Here is a 22177-nt window from a genome sequence, read left to right on the forward strand (position 1 = left end):
CACAAATCCTTATATTAATTATGCATTATTATACATGAAGAGTACTTTGAACAGTGCCTAGAACATAGAAGATGCTCAAAGAATGTTAGCTAATAGAATGTGAACTACCACAAAACTTATGTCATGTAGTGGGCTGTAGCATCATTTGGCGGTCTACTAGACATGAATACATCATTTATGCATTAGATATGCCTCAGTTCTTAACTAACTCTTCACAAAGTAGTACAATAGTACCTGGAGCCAACATGATCAAACAAACATAAATAGAGGCACTGCAATCTCCTGGCATTACCAGCTTAAAAGATGGTCAACTAGATGATTTAGAATATGCTATTATATTTTCTGATGATAGCTGACATGAGCACACACAGTTTTTAATTCTTATAAGAAACCTATAGATTCCCAAGAAAATATAGGCAGTCCCAATCTGCGAACGCATTAAATAACAAAGACTCCTAATTTTATTACTTAAACTTTCTACAACATATCTAGTGTATAAAATAGGGTATAGTTCGAACTTAACATGTATGTTCAATAATACCGCCAGTAAAAATTTCTTATGTTGTTAATTTTTAGTAACCCACAGTAGATCATCTCTAATCTCCTTTCCAAACACATGGGTTTTACAGACCATTTCACAGAACAAGGATCAGAAGCTAGAAAGATTCCTACTTCCTATCAACTCACTATTAGCCGCACATATAACATACTATAAATATTACCATCTCCATCAACAAAATATCTAATCTATGTTGTTCTCATCTGTCTGCTTCAATATTCATTCAAAGTCAGCATATGGCAATCTAATTATTGGATTAATGAACAATAATATAAACACAGGCATTTGAAGAGGAAGGACAAGGAATATTTATTATAAACCTTTAAAGGAATCATAATCCCTGTTAACAGTGTTTAATAATTTGATAAAATTTACATCAGACTTTTTTTTATTCTGAAGGTTTTTCCAAATGGTACTATTATAATTTTGATATATACTTAAAAATATGTACACTATGCCTGATCTACATACCCCAGAAATAATGTGAATAATGTGCAAGTGAGTTATATCTGACCTGGTTTCTTTGTCTCGTCATCTAGAAATCAGTCATGTTTTCCTGATACTAAAGTGCTAAGAACAGTTCTGTAAATCAAATTATAAACCTCAAAAGAGGGCACTGAGCATTCTCATATGTCCTGTACAAAGAATGACCATCTAATTAATCTTCATTTCTATCCCCAAATAAACTAACCTAGCTCTGTTTTTGATGATAGAAATGATCTGTAAAAAGAAACTCGTATACAAATTTTTTTAATCTAGTATGTTAAAATTTTAAATTAATGTATTCTTGTACATACTTAACAATCCAAAGGCTGTAGTATATTAGAAGCATTATGCATGACTCAAAATTTTCATGGAATTTAAATGTACCCCATCAGCAAAGGCAATTCAATATACAGAAGTTGTTACAACATTAAATTATTATTGAATTTGTTAAATGTATAAAATGTATATAATTTATAATAGGAAGAACTAATTTGGAATACGTCCCGTTATATTCACATTTATAAATTTCCTCACTAACATACTCTGATATCCACTGACATGGCTTTTACTATTTCTATGTGGATATCTCCCAAATCTGTATCCTCAGCCACACGTTTGCTAACACATACTCAAAATGTCCAAAATTCATTTTCTTCCCAAAGCCTACTCTTCTCATGTCTTTATTTCTGTTAATGTCACTGCCAGTATCCACATCACACAGATTCACAATCTCAGCTATTGTATCACTCATTCAACAAATATTTGTGTATCTGCTATGTGCCAAGCCTGTTCTAGGCACCTGGGATACATCACAAGGAAAATAAAAATCCCTGTCCTAGCTGAATTAACATTCTTATATTCTCCTCCTTTCCACTCCTAAGTTTAGTGATCTGATTCGTCAATGCCACCACCACAACCTCTTTTACATTCATTCTCTCCTATCCATTCACCTGAACTATTTCAACGGACTCTTCACTGATTTACCAACCTTTAGGTTTTCATCTCTCTCACACATCTCACAAACAACTGCCATATCAATCTTTCCAAAGCACCAGTCTGACTCTCCTCTTAAAAACTTACAAGGATTTCCCAATGGCCACAAAATAAAGCCCATATTCCTCTGCTGGCCTATAAGGCACCCAGAATGATCCAATCTATGTTTCTAGGCTTATCTTCCGAACTGAAGAAAGCCAATTTCATTTTCACAACCTGACCCTCAAGTCAAAATGAATTACCTATTACTCACTTTAGAGACTTCAATATTTCTTCCATCTTTGCCTTTTGTTTACAACTATTACCTCTACCTGGAATCCCCTATCCCTACTTCCATCTTTTCAATCTAATTTCCAAATCTTAACCATCCTTCAAGGTCCAGATCAAATTTAATCTCTTTTATGTTTTGTCCTGATTCCTCCAGCTGGAAGTCTTTACTCATTCCTCTGAAATCCTGTAGTACTCTATTTGAAACCATTTATAGCACTTAATATTTCCACCTTATGTTTTAATTATTTATCTGTGTCACTTGTTCACCATTTGACTGTAAAGTCAGGGTTTTAGCCACCTTGCTTGTACTTGTATAAGAAAGGCTCATCATAAACATTTCTAGATTACTTAATATCATCATTAAAGAAGTTACTAAGTTTTAGTCATTAAATGAACATTACTGGATGTCTACTCTGTGCACTATGCCAGGCTCTAAAGAAATAATGGTGGATCAAGCAAGGAAAAGACAGTCATATAAATAGATACATTTTAATATAATATGTTAAATACTTTAAAAATGATCAAAGCATATTGAAGGCCTAACTAACATAGTAGCAATTTAAAAAAAGACGGTGATATATGGGAAAGAGGGGGATACCAAGAAGCAAAATAGGAAGATTAGACAAACAACTAAACATCAACTAAGGGAATTAAAGATCTCTAAGATTTTGAGCATAGGTAAACCTAGAGAAAGAGGCTTAGTGATACTATTAACCGAGCTGCAAAAACACCAAAGAAAAAACTTGGGCAAAGAAAAGACAGGAGTTTGGGTTAACAAACCACTTCAGGTATCCACAGGACAACTGAGATGGTCAGCAGACAGATGAAAACAGAGATCTACAGTTTGGAAAATAGGTCAGAGCTAGTGGTTAAGAGTTGGAAATTATGTGTGTAAGATGATTTGAAACTGCCTATGCCCTAAGTAAATGAAATTTTTCAGAAAGTAAGTGGACCAAGGACAGAATCTTTTGGAATACAAAGCAACAGAGAAGACAATAAGGAAAACACCAGATGTATAGAGTGCCACAGGAATTAAAGGGGCATTTCAAGAAGGAAGATATATTAAAAATTATCAAAAGCTGCTTAGAGGAGACATATCTGCACCTCCATGTTTTCTGCAGCATTATTCACAATAGCCAAGACATGGAAACAACCTAAGTGTCTGTCAACAGATGAACGGGTAAAGAAGATGTGAGATACACACACACACACACACACACACAAACACACGATGGAATATTATTCAGCCGTGAGAAAGAAGGAAATCCAGCCATTTGCAATAACTTGCATAAACCTTGAGGGCATTATGCTAAGTGAAGTCAGAGAAAGACAAATACTATATGATATCACTGAAACGTGGAATTGAAAAATGCCGAACTCAAAGAAACAAAGAGTAGAATGATGGTTACCCAGGGCTGGGGGGTGGGGGAAATGGGAAGATACTGGTAAAAGGGTACAAACTTCCAGTTATAAGATTAACAAGTTCTGAGCATCTAATGTACAGCATGGTGATTATAGCTAATAATACTGTATTATATACTTGAAAATTGCAACAATGGATCTTAAATGTTTTCACCAAAAATATGAAATGGTAATTATGTGATGTAATGGAGGAGTTAGCTAGTGCTATAGTGGTAATCATCTGCAATCTATAAATGTATCATATCAACACACTGCACACCTTAAATTTACACCATGTGTCAATTATATCTCGGTAAAACTGGAAGAAAAATTTTAAAGAAAACTGAGAACATTTGAGTTAAATAAAACAGCTATCAAGGAAGGGTTCAGTATACTAACAATTATTCTGTTTCTTCAGCTGGAAGGTGAATACAGATGCCTATTTACCTGCCTATCCATCTGTCTGTCTGTCTGTCTATCTATCTAATTGGAATGCTGCAACTGAATTATAAAGAAACAAAAATAGCTAACATTAGAATGCCTAGACTCTGACTTTAGAGCCTATAACTTAAACTATTCATATGTAAGATTAACAAAATATATCCTTAAGTTAAAGGAAAGAAAAATTAAAAGCTGCTTAGAGATCAAGAAGAGACTAAGAAGAGATACAATTAGGTCTGAGGATCAGGAGCTCATTGGTGACCTTCAAAAAATGGTTTCAGTAAAGTAATGGGGCAGAAACTAGATTAGATTGCTTTGAGTACACGAGAGCTGAGGATATGATGACCACAAATACTGATCGATAATAAAAGTAATTATAGTTACCTTTACTGAATGCCTACTATCAGATATCGTTTTGAGTATTTTAAACACACTACTTTAACGGAGGCCCACAACTCTTTAATGTAAATATGATTTTCATTTTACCACTGAAGATCTGAAATTCAGAAAGGTTATTAAAGTATTATCTTGCCCAAGTATTGCTCATTCTGTAATCCACGCTTCTTTGAGAAAAAGACACATAGCCCACTATTTGGAGTGAAATCTTATTTTCTAAGATTTACCTCTAATTTTGGCCTCTCAATTTTCTGATACTCTTCCTTTCATTTCCAAAACTTTTCTAAACCATTAGATTTTTATATCAGGTGTGGTACCTAGCCTCTGAAATAACCCCCAATGATTCTTAACTCCTGGTAGTAATGCTCTTGTGCAATCCCCTCCCATACTAAATAGGACTGACCTCTATAACCAATAGAATATTGCATAAATGACTGAGTACTACTTCCAAGGCTAGGTCATAAAAGGCACTGTGGTTTTCATCTTATTCTCTCTTGGATTCCCCACTCTGGGGAAAGCCAGCCATGAAAAAACTGAAGCAGCCCTATGGAGAGGTCCAAGTGGTAAGGAACTGAGGCCTCCTGAAAAAAGCCAGCACAAATTTGTCAACCATTCGAGTGTGCCATTCTAGAATTGGATCCAGCCCCAGGCAAGCCTTGAGATGACTGCAGCCTTGACTGGCATCTTCACGACAACCTCACAAAATATCCTTAGCCAGAATCACCCAGTTAAGCTGTTTCCAAACTCTTTACACACAGCAAGAGTGTAAGACAATTAATGTTTCTTATTGGTTCAGCAGTTTTAGGTAGTTTGTTATAGAGCAACAGATAATTAATACATGAGGCTAGATTTGAAAAACATTTTTATATCACAGAATGTAATGTTATTAGATCATAACCAACATCTCTGGCTTGTCTTGATCAAAGTACCTAAAATTTTTATTCCTATAAAGATACAAAAACTATGGAAAGGAAAACTATGACAATTTCAAGTAAGTGATTTATTTAGCAATAACAAGCAAAACTGCATTCCCATAAGCCACAGCCACCAATACTGTAATTTAACTTATACCCTTGAATGCCCTTGAGAAGTCACATAGCTGCACTTCTGAGCTGAGACGGAATAAATCTGATAGATTAAATCAGCATCCTCCTTGTCTAAGGATCCTATTCTGACAATAAAATAAAGCTGATAACAAATGCTCTTTTATAACTAATTAAATCTGTATGGCTCATTCTTACATTTACTATGGTAACAACTGTAAATTCTCTGAGGGCAGAGAGCAGTCTCACTTCAATTCTTATGGGCCACAGCATCTAGCACAGTACAGGTTCAAAGTACATTTGTCAATTGCACAGACTTTGTAACACAAAGCCTAAATATCCAAAATGAGCACATCAGTTAATTTTTTAAGTAACTATGTTATTTTTATTGAATTATTTTATAGCATTTCCAGTTTCATGAAATATCAAAATGCAAAGTCATTTCTTATTTTTCCTAATTTTCATTATCTTTTATTTTTACATAAGATTCAAACCTCTTTCATTTACTAGCCACAAGAAAAGTTCTTAGTGTGTTTGGCTTCCAGCCCTCTTTAATATATGAGGTTTATACAGGTTGGTAAAACATGTCGAATTTTGACCAAATATAATAGTATGGCAACATAAAATTCTCACTCTGTTCTTAGTTTGCCCGTTTATCTGAAAGAAAACAAAAAAAGGAACCCAAAGGTTTTGCAATACACCTGTACACTTATAAAAATGGTTTCTAATCCATCAGTCTCAGACCACATCATAGCTCCAATTTCAATACTGTAAAACCTTATAAACTAGGTATTCTCTGTAGGCTAAATAATGTTTCCCACAAATACATTACTACTTGTCAAAATACATGAAGGTATTTGTACTTAATAAAATACTACCATATTTCATCGAGTCTAAGATACCATCAATTGTTAAGACACACCATTAATTTATGTATCACTGCACCATTATTTTACGTACCATTAAGAAAGAAAAACATTACCAATTAACTATGTGACATCTGTAAAATGAATCTCAATTTCAAAGGTGTAGGAATGTGGAACAAGGAATGTGCATCTTAGAATCTACAAAATGCAGTAATTCATTTGGTCAAAATGTGGTTTCTCAAGCAATGGATTCTAAAAGTCCAGCTACCATCATTTGGTTTCCAAGAAATTTCATGATGTTGAAAGAGTCTTGTTATACTAAAAGATTGAGTACCAACACCCTAAAATAAACGTCTGCTGAATAAATGAATAAAAGTTACTCCTATGGCTTATTTTTAATGAAGACAGAAATTAACAGCTATACTTTATTGAAAAGTATCTTCTATAGGTCAGGCCCTTGCTGGCACTTTCATATATTATTATAGCTAATTCTCATAATAATCTTGAAAGGTAGATATTATCCCCATTGTGCATGCAAGAAAATTGAGGTTCAGAGAAATAAAATAACTGTTTAAAAGTCCACAGCCAATAAATGAGGGAAATGCAATTAAAGCAAAAAATTTAGATAAAATTAAAGCTACTTTCTCTACTGCCTTCAAGATGAATGGATCCCATATATCCTCCAAAGAATCTTACTTTATCCTACTCATTCCTAAAGGTTCTATCCTATTTTCCTCACTCTGTTAACAGACAAATTTCTCAAATGAAAAGTACACATATGTTGTCTCAATGACTTTAACCTCTTAAAACCTGGAATAAAGTTAGCAGAAGACCCCTTAACTCCTATGACGTTTTTTCCAAGATTTCCTCTATGTCTCTATTTTTCTGCATTACATACTTTCCCTTAGTGAATTAATTCTTTAATTACTATCTCAATTGTAATAAATCTTATCTTTGATACAATTTTTCAAATTCCAGCTAGTACTTATCTCTACATATAGACATTTTGTGTATGAAATCAGCATACTTAAGATCTAATTTCATGAATTTACCACCCCCATAAGTAGCTCTCCTCTACCAGTTTCCCTAGGTTTAAACTATTATATCAATATTAAATTCTTCCCTCCTTCAACCCCTATATCTGGCAACTCATCCAACTTCTGTTATTTAAAGTATAAATATCGAAGCACCTACATAATCACTGTGCTAAGCAATAAAAAGAGATACGTTAAAACATGTTTAATAGGGACTTCCCTGGTGGTCCAGTGCTTAAGACTCCATACTCCGAATGCAGGGAGCACAGGTTTGATCCCTGGTCAGGGAACTAAGATACCACATGCCGTACGGCGCAGCCAATAAAAAAAAAAAGTTTAATGGTATTACTTTACCTTTACCAATAATATCTTTATTTAATTTCAAATACTAATGAGAAAAAAAGAGATCTAACTACTAAAATATTGTGTATGCTTGCAATTACACAACTTGGAAGGGAGGTGTTGCTTTTTTTTTTGAACTTTTGAATTTTATTTATTTTTTTATACAGCAGGTTCTTATTAGTTATCCATTTTATACATATTAGTGTATATAGGTCAATTCCAAGAAGGTAGATGTTACTTTAATAGGATACTATGTGTTTAACAGGGCAGGTTCACAAAATATGCATTAAATTATTATTATTAATTATTGATATCATTGCTAAAATTTTTTAAACATAAAGTTGTTTAAACAATGTTTTAGGGCTTCCCTGGTGACACAGTGGTTAAGAATCCACCTGCCAATGCAGGGGACACGCGTTCGAGCCCTGGTCTGGGAAGATCCCACATGCCACGGAGCAACTAAGCCAGTGTGCCACAACTACTGAGCCTGCACTCTAGAGCCCGCGAGCCACAACTACTGAAGCCCGCGCTCCACAAGAGAAGCCACTGCAATGAGAAGCCCCCGCACCACAATGAAGAGTAGCCCCCGCTCGCCACAACTAGAGAAAGCCCACGCACAGCAACAAAGACCCAGTGCAGCCAAAAATAAATAAATAAAATAAATTTATTTAAAATAAACACAAACAAAAAAATGGTTTAATAAGTTTTCCTTACATAAAACCTATCATATTAAATAACACTGTCTCTAAAATGGAAGTAAGAAAGGTCAAGGAGGAATTTCAAAATTCTGCATTTGATAGTAATTTCTTTTCCTAAAACATTTTCTTCTCTAATACATTATGCTTACAAATCAATTCAGAAATTCTAATAAGGCTGTACAACAAAAGTGCAAAAGAAAAAGGAAAAAGTTACTAATTTTCTTCCCAGTTTTTCATCTCTACCGAAACCAAAGAAACTTTCAAAAATGTATACATTAACCTTTTTTTTCTTTCATAAATAACCATTAACAAGTAGTAACATAAACTTTCTGTTCTATGAAATCCTGACCATGTAACACCATGTTAAGAATCCACGTTCTGGGGCTTCCGTGGTGGCGCAGTGGTTAAGAATCTGCCTGCTAATGCAGGGGACAAAGGCTCGAGCCCTTGTCTGGAAGATCCCACATGCTGCGGAGCAGCTAAGCCCGTGCACCACAACGACTGAGCCTGCGCTCTAGAACCCACGAGCCACAACTACGGAAGCCCACACACCTAGAGCTCGTGCTCCACAACAAGAGAAGCCACTGCAATGAGAACCCCGAGCACCTCAACGAAGAGATAGCCCCTGCTCACTGAAACTAGAGAAAGCCCGCACGCAGCAATGAAGACCCAACACAGCCAAAAATAAATAAGTAAATAAACTTACAAAAAAGAATCCAGGTTCTGAAATAAGACAAACCCGTGTCTGAATTCTGGTTTTAACCATTCACTACCTATGTGACCTTGGGCAGTCTACTCAATCCAAGGCTCAGCGACTTCTTAAAACAGGGATAACAAAACCTACCTTAGAGGGTAAGGATTAAATGTAAAATGCCTGGCACAATGGAAACACTCAATAAACATTGGCTGTTATTATCATCATCATTGTTTTATTATTTTTTTAAAAAAAGGAAGGGGACACTCATGAATACTTAACGAATTGGTTTAATACATATTCTAATCTCCTCTAGTCAGATGTGCCCTGACTTTGGCTTGGCAGCATGTTATAAGAGATGGGAAGATGGGGGGCAGGGGGGAGGGGAGGTGCTCTTCATGTACATGTAACCTGTGTTAACATTCAAACAGATATGCTACAGAGAAATGCCCAAATGATTTTTCAACTTTCCTGAGTCTTGCTCTCATCTCTACCTAACTCCTCAAGCCTTACCATAATTCCTCAGTCCTGTCTCCTCACCTACAATAGGTTTCTACCTAGATGGGGCAATGGCTAATTTTCTGTAGTTGAGTAAACAACATTTTTAAGGTTTGAGTCTCTTAACTTACTTAGTCTTTTAATTGACACACACATGAACTATTTGAGGTCGTTAACGTGAACTAATGGATTAGGTTCAGATAAATGTTATTAACAGAGTATTTAAGTAATCATTAACAAGAACATTTAAATTTATATGGGTTCTTACAAAGAAAATTTATTCTTAAAATTAAAAGTAAAGAAATGTTTATATGGCAGTGATAAGCCTCAGCAAGGTATAGCAGTGAGCAGGAGGTCAATACTTTTATTCCAGGCTCTCCTATCAGCTAGTTGTGAGACTGACCACATATCTTGGCCTTTCTGTCCTCGATTTATTCATCTGTGAAACAGAGGGCTTGAGAAGGTCTTTTTCAACTCTAAAACTAATTCTAGTATTAAAAATTAAATTTCCATTACAGAAGTGAAAAGAACTAAAACTAGATAGTCTCTGAAAACTCAAAGGATTCACTTAAGCTATTCAAACATACTTAGGAATGCACATGTGAATTTCACCCCAATTTTTAAAAAAGAAAAGAATATGAAGGCACAGTCTATAACTGAAATGAATGCAAGTTACAAGTAACCAAGGAGAACTAATTTATTTCAAAACCATATAATTGTTCCCACCTGAATTTCTTACTGTATATAAAAAAGGACAATTTATTAATAAAAATATCACAGATAACAGGAGTAATACCTAAAATCAACAAAGCCATTTTCCAAGAAAATATGAACTGGACAAGCCCAGAGGGACAAAATTTGAGGCTCAGTTTCCCTCACAAAGGTACTGTTAACCTAGCATTAACTAAATAATTTTAATAGCAAATATAGGCATAGGCATTGTCTAAGCACTTTTCATATTTTAATTCATATAATCCTCACAAAAGTCCTGTAACTAGAGTGAAGTAAGTCAGAAAGAGAAAAACAAATACCATATGCTAACACATATATATGGAATAAAAAGAAAATGGTTCTGAAGAACGTAGGGGCAGGACAGGAATAAAGACGCAGACTTAGAGAATGGACTTGAGGACATGGGGAGGGGGAAGGGTAAGCTGGGACAAAGTGAGAGAGTGGCATGGTCATATATACTCTACCAAATGTAAAATAGATAGCTAGTGGGAAGCAGCCACATAGCCCAGGGAGATCAGCTCAGTGCTTTGTGACCACCTAGAGGGGTGGGATAGGGAGGGTGGGAGGGAGGCTCAAGAGGGAGTGGATATGGGGATATATGTATACGTATAGCTGATTCACTTTGTTATACAGCAGAAACTAACACAACATTGTAAAGCAATTATACTCCAATAAAGATGTTTTTAAAAAGTCCTGTAACTACTATTACTGTCCCGATTATACAAATAAGGAAACTGAAGCACAGAGAGGTAGAATGACTTGCCTGAGGTCGCTCAACTAGTAAACTGTCCAGATGGAATATGAACCGAGGCAGTCTGGCTTCAGAGTTTCTTCTCTGTACGCGTTATTGACATATAAGCATATGATGCAAAATAGTTAAACAATAAAATGAATCATGGTGATTGTGTTCACTCAGCCACTAACCAAGCCATGTGTCCCTGAATCACAACCTCTCTGGACCTCATTTCCCACTCAAGTAAAAAAGGGAATTGGACTTAATTAGTATCTGAAATTCCTTACAGGTCTAACGTTCCATGATCTATGGAAGAATCTAAAAGCCAAAAGCCACGACTGTGGCATAGCAACAGCTATATCCGCTGTTCTTTATCTTCCTCTTCTTACACTTATCATTATATCTCATTATTTTTTTCTTATGGCTCATCTTTATAAGGTCCTCTATTTAACAGCTGCCTACCTCATAATAGTTACACTGATAATCTTGAGGAAAAAATAAATTAACACAGGTGAACTCTGACCTCCAGACCATACTCTACTACCTCCAAACCATGCAGACTGAGACCTGGGACTAAAAACAGACCAGCCATTACTTCAGCAGGTGCTGGAGAACAGGTAACACTACGCCTAAATGTACTTACGTATAAATGGATGGATTTATTTATTTTTCATAAAGCAGTATGATGTAGGAATTAAAAGCAGGGGCTCTTTCAGTCTCATCTCTGCTAACCACAATTAGCAGTTTCAACATAATCAGTTACTTAATGGCTCTAAGACTCAGGTTCCCCATCTACAAACAGAACTAACATAACAACCTACCTAAACAGCTTACTATAAAGAGAAAACGTTTTTAAAGTAATGTCACAGTGACTGACAAAATAAGCACTCAAAAAATAACAGCTGATGGGGATTCCCTGGTGGCGCAGTGGTTGGGAGTCCGCCTACCGATGCAGGGGACACGGGTTCGTGCCCCGGTCCGGGAGGATCCCACGTGCTGTGGGGCGGCTGGGTCCGTGAGCCTTGGCCGCTGGGCCTGCGCGTCCAGAGCCTGTGCTCCGCAACGGGAGAGGCCGAAGCGGTGAGAGGCCCGCATACCACAAAAATAAAAATAAAATAAAATAAATAACAGCTGTTGTTCCTGCTACTGCTACTGTTACTGGCACTGTTACTGCCACCACTGTTATTTACAATTCGCATATAAAAAAGCAAGAGTTCCAAAGTGTGACAAATTTGATTTCAAATTCTGGCTCTACTACTTACTAGATGTGTGGCATGAACAAATTGACTAGTCTCTCTAAGCCTGGGTTTCCTCATCAGTAAAATGGAGATAATAAATCATCTATCTCACAAAACTGTTGTGAAGATTAAATGAAGTAACATACTCATGACACCTGGTTCCTAACTGGTCAATAAATGTTAATTCCTTTCTCCTTAATGACAAAATGACCACATTTCCACTAATTCAATTCAAAGAAGAGAGAATGAAAGTGGGAATCTCAGGAAAGACAACTTTCTTTTCTCTATCATCCTGTGCAGGTGGGATATACCAGAGAATCCTCACTTATGGGATTTCCTTTATCCTCTTATGTGCTTCCTAAGACTAGAGAGCTTTTTCTCAGGCCATCTCCAAACATTCTGAAAGGAGTCCTGTGCTCTAAGGCAGCAACTCTCAGAAACCCTTTCAGGGGAGCCAAAAGGTCAAAACTATTTTCATAATAATACTACAACTTCATGTGCTTTTTTCTCACTCTCATTCTTTCATGAGTACACAGTGGAGTTTTCCAGAGGCTAAATGAAACGTGATGTCATGTCTCTGATGGCTAGTAGAGGTGTGCTTGTATACTCTTGTGTTTCAGACATTTCTTAGTTTTAATTTCTAATGTAGCATATTATCAATAGACATTGAAATCCTCAATAATTTTTAAGAGTTTCAAATGGTCCCAAGACCAATGAGTTAAAGGACTTCTCTTAGGTATAGAAAAAGCACACAAAGCACTTGGATTACTGTGAATTACAACTTTACCAATTTAGCTTAAATAAGTAATTCACACAATAATCTAAAAGCTTCTCATTTTCCTGTATGATTACATTTCACCCTTCAATCTTCAAAAAAATCACTTGTTCACTAATTATTTATGACTATTCAGTGACAGAACTGGGTCTAAGGACTTACATCTCCTTATTCATGGTCTACAGTCATTCCAAATACTGCAGGTCATCTTCAATAAGGAATGACTATGTTTTCTTAATCAACATACTGTCCCTCCTGTTACAGACAATATGAAAATTGTAAGTTATGCTTACAGCAGGTTAATTAAACTTTCCTCTGACCTATAATAAACAACTTTTTAAGGATTTTCTGATCAGTCCCCATAGATACCACACCTGCCTAGTGATGGGAAGAAACAGGTAACCAAATTTCTTCCTATAAAGAAATTAAATTTAAAGGCATATAACATAAAACGTTTGAAAAGCCAGGGAGAATTCATCCATATTATGAATCCATATTATTTACACAAGTGATCCAAATTTCACCATGTTCCAAGTGCACAATCTACAATTTTCCCTTTCTACACCATTTTTAATTTTGAAAGCACTATGCTGACTAAAATATAAAACCAAACACACACATACACACACACACACAGGAATACTGTTTATTGGGACTTCCCTGGTGGCGCAGTGGATAAGAATCTGCCTGCCAATGCAAGGGACACGGGTTTGATCCCTGGTCCAGGAAGATCCCACATGCCACGGAACAAGTAAGCCCGTGCACCACAACTACTGAGTCTGCACTCTACAGCCCGCAAGCCACAACTACTGAGCCCATGTGCCACAACTACTGAAGCCCACACACCTAGAGCCCACGCTCCACAACAAGAGAAGCCACCACAATGAGAAGCCCGCGCACTGCAATGAAGAGTAGCCCCCGCTCACCGCAACTAGAGAAATCGCACGCAGCAACGAAGATCCAATGCAGCCAAAAATAAATAAATAAATAAATTTATAAAAAATAAAATACTGCTTTTTGTTTTTTTCTATTTTTAAGACAACAAAAGAGCTAGAATTTAATGACAAATCTATCAGCCTATAGGACATAATAGAGCCCCTATAAATATTTGTTGAATGAATGAATAATTTTTTAAGGCATTTGTTCACGAACATTGTCTACTTGGCTTCTTTTAAAGATTTTTTTTTTTCAATGTGGACCGTTTTTTTTAAAGTCTTTATCGAATTTGTTACAATACTGCTTCTGTTTTATGTTTTTGTTTTTTGGCCGCGAGGCATGTGGGACCTTAGCTCCCTGACCAGGGATCGAACCCACACCCCCTGCACTGGAAGGTGAAATCTCAACCACTGGACCGCAAGGGAAGGCCCTACTTGGCTTCTTTTAGCATTTACTAGGTAAGGGGAAGAACTGAAAAGGAAAATACAACTGGGCAAGAATCCTAGTGAATTCTGACAATCTCTCAATCCCAAAGGCCAATTAAATACCAAGCAACCCACAAACCACCTGCAGTTAAGCTATACAACTTGAGAAAAATCTTCCAAACTATTTTTATGTCATATCACTATTAAAAAAAAAAGGGGGGCTTCCCTGGTGGCACAGTGGTTAAGAGTCCGCCTGCCGATGCAGGGGACACGGGTTCATGCCCCGGTCCGGGAGGATCCCGCATGCCGCGGAGCGGCTGGGCCCGTGAGCCAAGGCCGCTGGGCCTGCGCATCTGGAGCCTGTGCTCCGCAACGGGAGAGGCCACAGCAGTGAGAGGCCCGCATACCGCAAAAAAAAAAAAAAAAAAGTTTACTATGCGCCTCCAATATATGTACCTTTGTTTATAAATTATCTCCTTCTACAACTGTGTACATTATAAAACTCAGAACTTTTTTAAGTGGAAGTTTTAAAAGATGAGACAATAATAAAATAAATAATTTAAACTTTCATTTGTGAATAATGTGAAAATATTTTTAATTTCTCTTAAGAAATTATCAATAACAATACTTTTAAAGAACAACCTAACAGAAAAAGTTCATTACTTTTTAAAATCTTAGTTTTTAGTATCTCAAAGGCCTAGTTCAAACTTCAGGATTCACTTAATTTTGAAACTTGATTATAATGGCTATAAGCTGGAAAACAGACCTCACAAAGGCAGAAAACTCTAATACATAACATACATTTAGGGTGTTCACTGTGGATGACAAAGGATGTAAAATCTTATTTCAAAGAATTATCTTAATTATTTTGAAACTTTTTGGCAAACGTCTTGTCAGGTCTATTAAAGTACCATTGTTTTTTCTGTAATTTGGCTGACAAAAAGCTAGTACTAGAAGTAGAATTGTCAGCTCTGCCATTTTCTTGTTGTTCACATGTGCTTGCATTATGCTGTTATGGCTGGTACTGCTGTTGAGGCTTCTTTACAAGAGTCTTTTTAAGTCACATCCATTTTATAAGAGTTAGTTTAGTCAAAACTAAATAATATCCATAAATTCATCTTAACTATGCACCCATAAACTGGATTAATTGCTATTTGCTGTAAGTGAACAAACAAGTGAGAAAACTATTAGCAATTCTTGTCTCTCTTTCCCTCAGACTACCTCCTAAACAAGGTCATTGCATCAATCCATTTATTCAATATAAGTAAAATTTCATTTCTTCTTGTCATATGCATAAAAATGAATATAATTAAGCCTTCTAAAACTACCTTCTCTTACTCCATGGGAGTGTTGGGTACTCTCCTTTGGGGGCTATGATGCAAATATACTTGCAACATCTAGCCAGCACAACTCAATCAGTCTCAAATGCTTTTCAGATTAGGATTGGATTTGAAGTCAGGACTTATTTTCCATGGTCACCTCGGGTCAAATAAGAGTCTTATGTTCTTATGATCTGGGCCTTCACTCAAAAACTGGTCCAAAACCAACCTTCAGGGATGGATGGACAAGTATAATCTTTCCAGGACACTTAACCTAACGTACTTTATTATACAAAGATAATAAAGAACAGTAATAACTTCCTGTTTTATACAACATTCATTCACTCACTTAAGAAACATTTGTATATGCCAGGCATCTTACTGCCATACTCATTTACAAATGTTATTTTAAATATGCTATATTGTACTTTCATTTGCCGAAGTGCCTAAAAGAAGAAGTGTGGTTTGTGCCCCATCGGGTGGCCAAACTGGAAATTTCAAACAAGTTCCAGCAAGGCAAGTTAACCGTAACTAATCAACATAATACCTTTGGGAAATTGAAGCCTGCAACACAAGTGTTCTCATGGGAGAGTTCTATAAATGAAAATCACAATAATGTTATGGCAATGTTTCCTTACACTTGAAAATAAGGGATATGCAGTTTATGGAAAATCCCTTCCCAAATCTTCCAACAAAAAATTAAACTATGACCATCACTTTTTACTTAAGTTAAATAAAAGCTTCACTGGGTCAGCTTTCCAGTCACAGATTAAAATATCATTTAAATTATTTGAAAGGAGACTATTAATTTAAAAGGATGATATTAATAGTAATGCTTTAAGTTCTGTCCTCTTCATATGTAAAACATAATGAAACCATAAAAATGTACAGAAATTTGGAGCTATATGGGTCCTTAGAAAATAGAGGGCTGTGAGCTTAGAAACCATCAAGTCCAATTCTCTCACTTTACAGATGAAGAACCTAAAGCCCAGAAAGAGGAAGTGATTTCGTCAGGGTCACACAGTCTGGGTGACCTGACTCCCAATGCTTACACATCTGTGCTCAAGAGACTAGCTATCTATATATGATCCTGGGCAAATAAATAACTTAACCTTTCTGGACCTTAGTTTCCTTGCCTGGAAAAAAAACAAAGAGGCAGATAATCTCTCAATTCCCTTTCAACTCTAAAGTCCTGAAATTTAGATACCTCATTATTTTAGTACCTTACAAAACTACAGCGTACACTGAAAAAACCATTCCTGGTTCCTGAGAAACCAAAGCAGCACAGGACCCTAGGGAAGAAAATACAAGTCAGCAGCCTAAGGCACCAAATATATTTGCTTCTTTTTCTAATATTCTGTAAAATATTAACATGGTCATACTAGCCTATTTGGTTGAAACTGGTCTAAATTAATTTTGATTAATCAATTACAGAACTCTAAAATATACGATCACTGATACTAAATTTTAAAAAGTACTCTTTGGGGCTTCCCTGGTGGCGCAGTGGTTAAGAATCCGCCTGCCAACGCAGGGGAAACGGGTTCGAGCCCTGGTCCAGGAAGATCCCACATGCTGTGGAGCAACTAAGCCCGTGCACCACACTTACTGAGCCTGTGCTCTGGAGACCGCGAGCCACAACTACTTAAGTCTGCGTGCCTAGAGACTGTGCTCTGCAACAAGAGAAGCCACTGCAATGAGAAGCCCACACACCACGACAAAGAGTAGCCCCCACTCATGGCAACCAGAGAAAGCCCGCATGCAGCAACAAAGACCCAACGCAGCCAAAAATAAATAAATTAAAAGAAAAAAAAGTACTCTTATAAAGCTTTATTGATGTCTTATCTTATATGCCAAGATTTACACTCAAATAGATTATTGGAAACAGGGATAGTAGTCTCTTCCCATTTGTGTTTGTTGTTTGTAAAAACTATTCACAAATGGATCAAACTGATTTTCTTTATATGGTTTCTCCATGTTGCTCTATTCTTTTATGCTCTGTTATTCTGCCTATGAAGACCAAGTCTGTGAACGCCACAATTCATTTTTAAATTAGAAACTGATAATTTTCAGGATATTGATGGATCACTAACAATAATTTTAACAATCCAAAAAATGAAATCCATTAAAAGTTAAATCAAAAACCTATGGGGGTGGGCTTCCCTGGTGGCGCAGTGGTTGAGAGTCCGCCTGCCGATGCAGGGGACACGGGTTCATGCCCCGGTCCGGGAGGATCCCACATGCCGCGGGGCGGCTAGGCCCGTGAGACATGGCCGCTGGGCCTGCGCATCCAGAGCCTGTGCTCCGCGGCGGGAGAGGCCACAGCAGTGAGAGGCCCGCGTACCGCAAAAAAAAAAAACAAAAAAAACCCCTATGAACTGGGACTTCCCTGGTAGTGCAGTGGTTAAGAATCCGCCTGCCAATGCAGGGGACACGGGTTCAAGCCCTGGTCTGGGAAGATCCCACATGCCGCGGAGCAACTGAGGTCGTGCGCCGCAACTGCGGAGTCTTCTCTGGAGCCCCCAATCCACAACTACTGAGGGCACGTGCCTGGAGCCCGTGCTCCGCAACAAGAGAAGCCACCACAATGAAAGGCTCACGCACCGCAACGAAGCTGCACGTCGCAGCTAGAGAGAGCCCGCACACAGAGGCGAAGACCCAGCGCAGCCACTAAATAAATTAAATTAATTTTAAAAAATACAAAAAACCTATGAACTACAACAGAACTTGAAAAGCTCTGGCCCTATATTCTTATTTTATGAAAGAGGAAAGAACCCTGGAAAGGCAAAAAGACTGTCCCCATGGCCTCATGATGAACGTGTATAAGAACTAGCACTTATTGTATGACCGTGTGTACACAATAATACATATAATCGGAGATGTAAAACAACATTTTCAGCTTCAACCTAATTCTCTGCTTATTTCAAGTAAAATTTAATATAGCAAAATGACATAAAACCAAAGAAGCTGAACAGTTCATAGTCGTTCACAGCACTAGAAAGCAGCCTACACAAGAAATCAGGAGTAATACACCCAAATTTCATCACCAGCACTTGAAAAACAAATTCAAGTGTCTGGTCTACTAAGTGTTTCAAGAGCATCATCTTCACATATGAGAAACATGTTACTGCACTATGAGAAGGTTCTTTTCCCTAGCAAATGCTAACATCTTTTATGATGTCCTTTTTTCCCCAAAGTTTTAAGCTGCCAAAATTCCTAGACTCTAAAGACGCTTATTTATGCCCCTTTAACTATTTTTAAAGGAACAGCACCAGCTCTTGAGAAATAGTATACAACACACAGACCCCAACCCTATAAAAAATGTCTTTAATAGCTCCAATTCACAAAGAAAAGTGCTCCTTATTAGTTTTGCCTACCAAACAATGAGCTTTTCCACAACAGGAGTCACATAGTAGGGACCCTCTGCAGAATAAAATTTCAACAGTTAATGAATTTTTCAAAAAATAATTTCTAATTGGCCTAGGAAAGATAACGCAGTCACACATATGAAATGTGTACCTCTCCTCTCTGACCAAACTAAAGTAACCATTTAGGACTAATGTCCAAATGGAGTATGTGAATGAAGAGTCCCAGAATGACTCCAGCCACAAAGCTGACATTATAAATCAAGAGGTAATTTCATCTTCAAACTAAATCTTATGCTTCTCCTTCCAGCCCCAGAAACCTGTATTCCAGATTAATACAATTCTATGAAACAGATAAGTGCTGTAATACTTAAAATGAATCATAGCATACAATCAGCCACTATTACTTCTCCCCAAATGAAGCATTCCATACTATATAACAAGTATAAGATGTTGCTTCAGCATGCTGTGTTCTATGAAGAACTAGCAGTGGTGCTGAAAATTACTACTAGAAAGATGAAAGACCAATACCTTCCTTTCAATAAAAACCATCATCTGGACTCTAGCCAAGGTTTTAAAACTGACCAAATGTTATTAGAAACAATAAATCAAAAACTCTACAGGCTGAAAAGCTAATCCCTTATTTCATTCTTACAAAATGTAGCCACAAAACACTACAAGAAAATTAAGTTTAAAGAAAGCATTCATAATTTTAGGCCTTTCACTTCTGGCAATACTCAAATACTGTATGTTACAAGGTGAATTTATTTTACAATCTTCAAGGTTGTTTAACCTACTTACATCCCTTTCCTTTTCTTCAATTATTACAACTGTTATACGAATAAATAAACCCGCGTTGTTGCCTAAACATCCTATCAATGAACTTAAAACAGAAATTAAATAGAAAATCGAAATATCTCAATTTATAAAACCTAGCTAGAATACTTGTGTTCATATTGATTTTATACTCTTTGTTCCTGCACATAACATAGATGTGAATTCCTGGAGGTTACAGATTAAGTCTTTCTCTATCCAGGAGCTGAACTGCCAGCCACTGAGAATAACCTATTGCAATGCTTAAAGCCCTTCAGGTATCTTGGCTTCTGAAAATATAAATGAGCTCGTTATCTTCACTTTTCTTTTTATTAGTGTAAGGTTCCTTATCACTATCTATTAAATACCCTTCAGGAGCAGTTATCACAGAAATTAAGGGTGAGGAGGGCCATGATTTCTGTAATAACACAGGTATGTTTTCAAAGTACATTGTTTACAAGATGGTACTTTTCTCCCTAGCTAACAAAAATTTTAGGAAAGAAAACCTTAAAATTTTAATAATTCCCTTCTCTTTCTTCCTTCCTCTTCCCCTTCACTCCATTCCAAAACAACAGAAGAGCCAAAACCAAAGATATGATTACTTTATATACTTCATTAAATTAGTGAAAAAACGAATCACCGTCTTTTTATCAAAACAAAATAGTTGATTACGATACGTTTGCATACTGTAACCACCGCATGTGTGATACACATTTAAATCAAGTTTCAACGCTGTTAACAAAGCCTTTGTCAACAGTGGGCAAGTGGGGGAAAGCTGAAGGGCTCTGTGGAATGAAGGAAATCACTAGAGGGGCTTATCTGGAAAGAGAAGGATTCCTTGGTGAGAGGTGAGCAGAGAGAAACAAGACCTAACCTTGGCGAGGGGGCGCTCGCCCAGGGTAGGAACCAGAGGTCAGGGTGAGCGGGAGGAGGGGATTAGCGCGGAACCGCCGCGACCCCAGGCTACCCTTACACCCCGACTCCCCCACCTGCGGCTCGCCCTCCCACCACCATTCCCCAGCCCCGACCGGCTGTGCCGTCCCTCCCGGTCCGCCGCCCGCATATCCGTTACTCCGGCGGCAGCGGGGCTGCGGGGGAGGGGAAGGTCAGCGGGGCCCGGAGGGGGCCGGCCGCGGCGGGGATGCCGCAGTGGCTCCCCGCCGCACCGGGTCAAAGTCCGCGGGGAAGCAGCAGGAGCGGAAGGCGGCGGTGGAGGTCGGGACTGGCGAGATGGTGGCCCCTCCGAGTCCTCCCACTACCCGGCCGCTGCCGGTACCTCATACTGGATGTATTGCTTCCTCCACTCGGGAGTGATGTGCGCGGAGAGGTGCTCGGCGAACTTCATCCTGCCGTCTCCCCCTCACTCCCACTCGGATCCAGCAGTTACAGGCGGCGGCGGCGGCGGCGGCGGCGGCGGCGGCAACAGCGACTCCGACTCCTCCCCACATGGGCCCCGGCGCGGCGCGGCGATGCGCTTCTCTCCTCCTCCGCCGCCGCCGAGGTCTCCTCAGAGCCGCCCTCCCGCCATCTTCCTCCTCCTCTCCATAGCCCCGCCCCGCCCCGCCCTCTATACGTCATCGCCATGGTAACCGCCTACGCGCACCGACGAAGGGGGCGGAGTAAGGGGCGGGCTTTGCGTACATTCCTCAAGGCTCCGCCCCTTCTGGGCCGGACGTGCTGAAGGCACCTCCCCTGACCTCTTACGTCTGGCGCCTGTGGGCCTTACAGCTGCTCTTTACCGCCAGCCTGGGAAGCAGCAGTGCTGTTATTGCAATTAATATTAATACTGTAGCAACAATAATCCACACAAGACGTTTATATTTTCAAAGATTTGTGCAGGGCTTCTGTGGTGGCGCAGTGGTTAAGAATCTGCCTGCCAATTCAGCAGACACATGTTCGAGCCCTGGTCCAGGAAAATCTCCAAAGCTCGGAGGAGCAACTAAGCCAGTGGGTGGCAACTACTGAGCCTGCGTGCCACAACTACTGAAGCCTATGCACCTAGAGCCTGTGCTCTGCAACAAGAGAAGCCACCACAATGAGAAGCCCACGCACCACAACGAAGAGTATCACCCGCTCGCCACAACTAGAGAAAGCAGCAACCAAGACAACCAAAAATAAATAAA

General features: G+C 38.2%; 1 protein-coding gene across 1 annotated transcript in view; it reads right to left on the reverse strand.

Moving 5' to 3' along the window:
- XPR1 (xenotropic and polytropic retrovirus receptor 1) overlaps window positions 1–21601 on the reverse strand; it is a 203712-nt gene extending 182111 nt beyond the window's left edge. Inside the window, exon 1 of the mRNA XM_027086144.1 lies at window positions 21331–21601. Coding sequence (XP_026941945.1) covers window positions 21331–21399 — 69 coding nt within the window. The 5' untranslated portion in view covers window positions 21400–21601. The remainder of the gene's footprint in view (window positions 1–21330) is intronic.
- Window positions 21602–22177: the final 576 nt, after the last annotated feature.

The sequence above is a fragment of the Aethalodelphis obliquidens genome, unplaced genomic scaffold (assembly GCF_003676395.1).
Source record: "Aethalodelphis obliquidens isolate GAN/ISIS:26980383/991018 unplaced genomic scaffold, ASM367639v1 scaffold55, whole genome shotgun sequence".
Taxonomy (NCBI): Eukaryota; Metazoa; Chordata; class Mammalia; order Artiodactyla; family Delphinidae; genus Aethalodelphis; species Aethalodelphis obliquidens.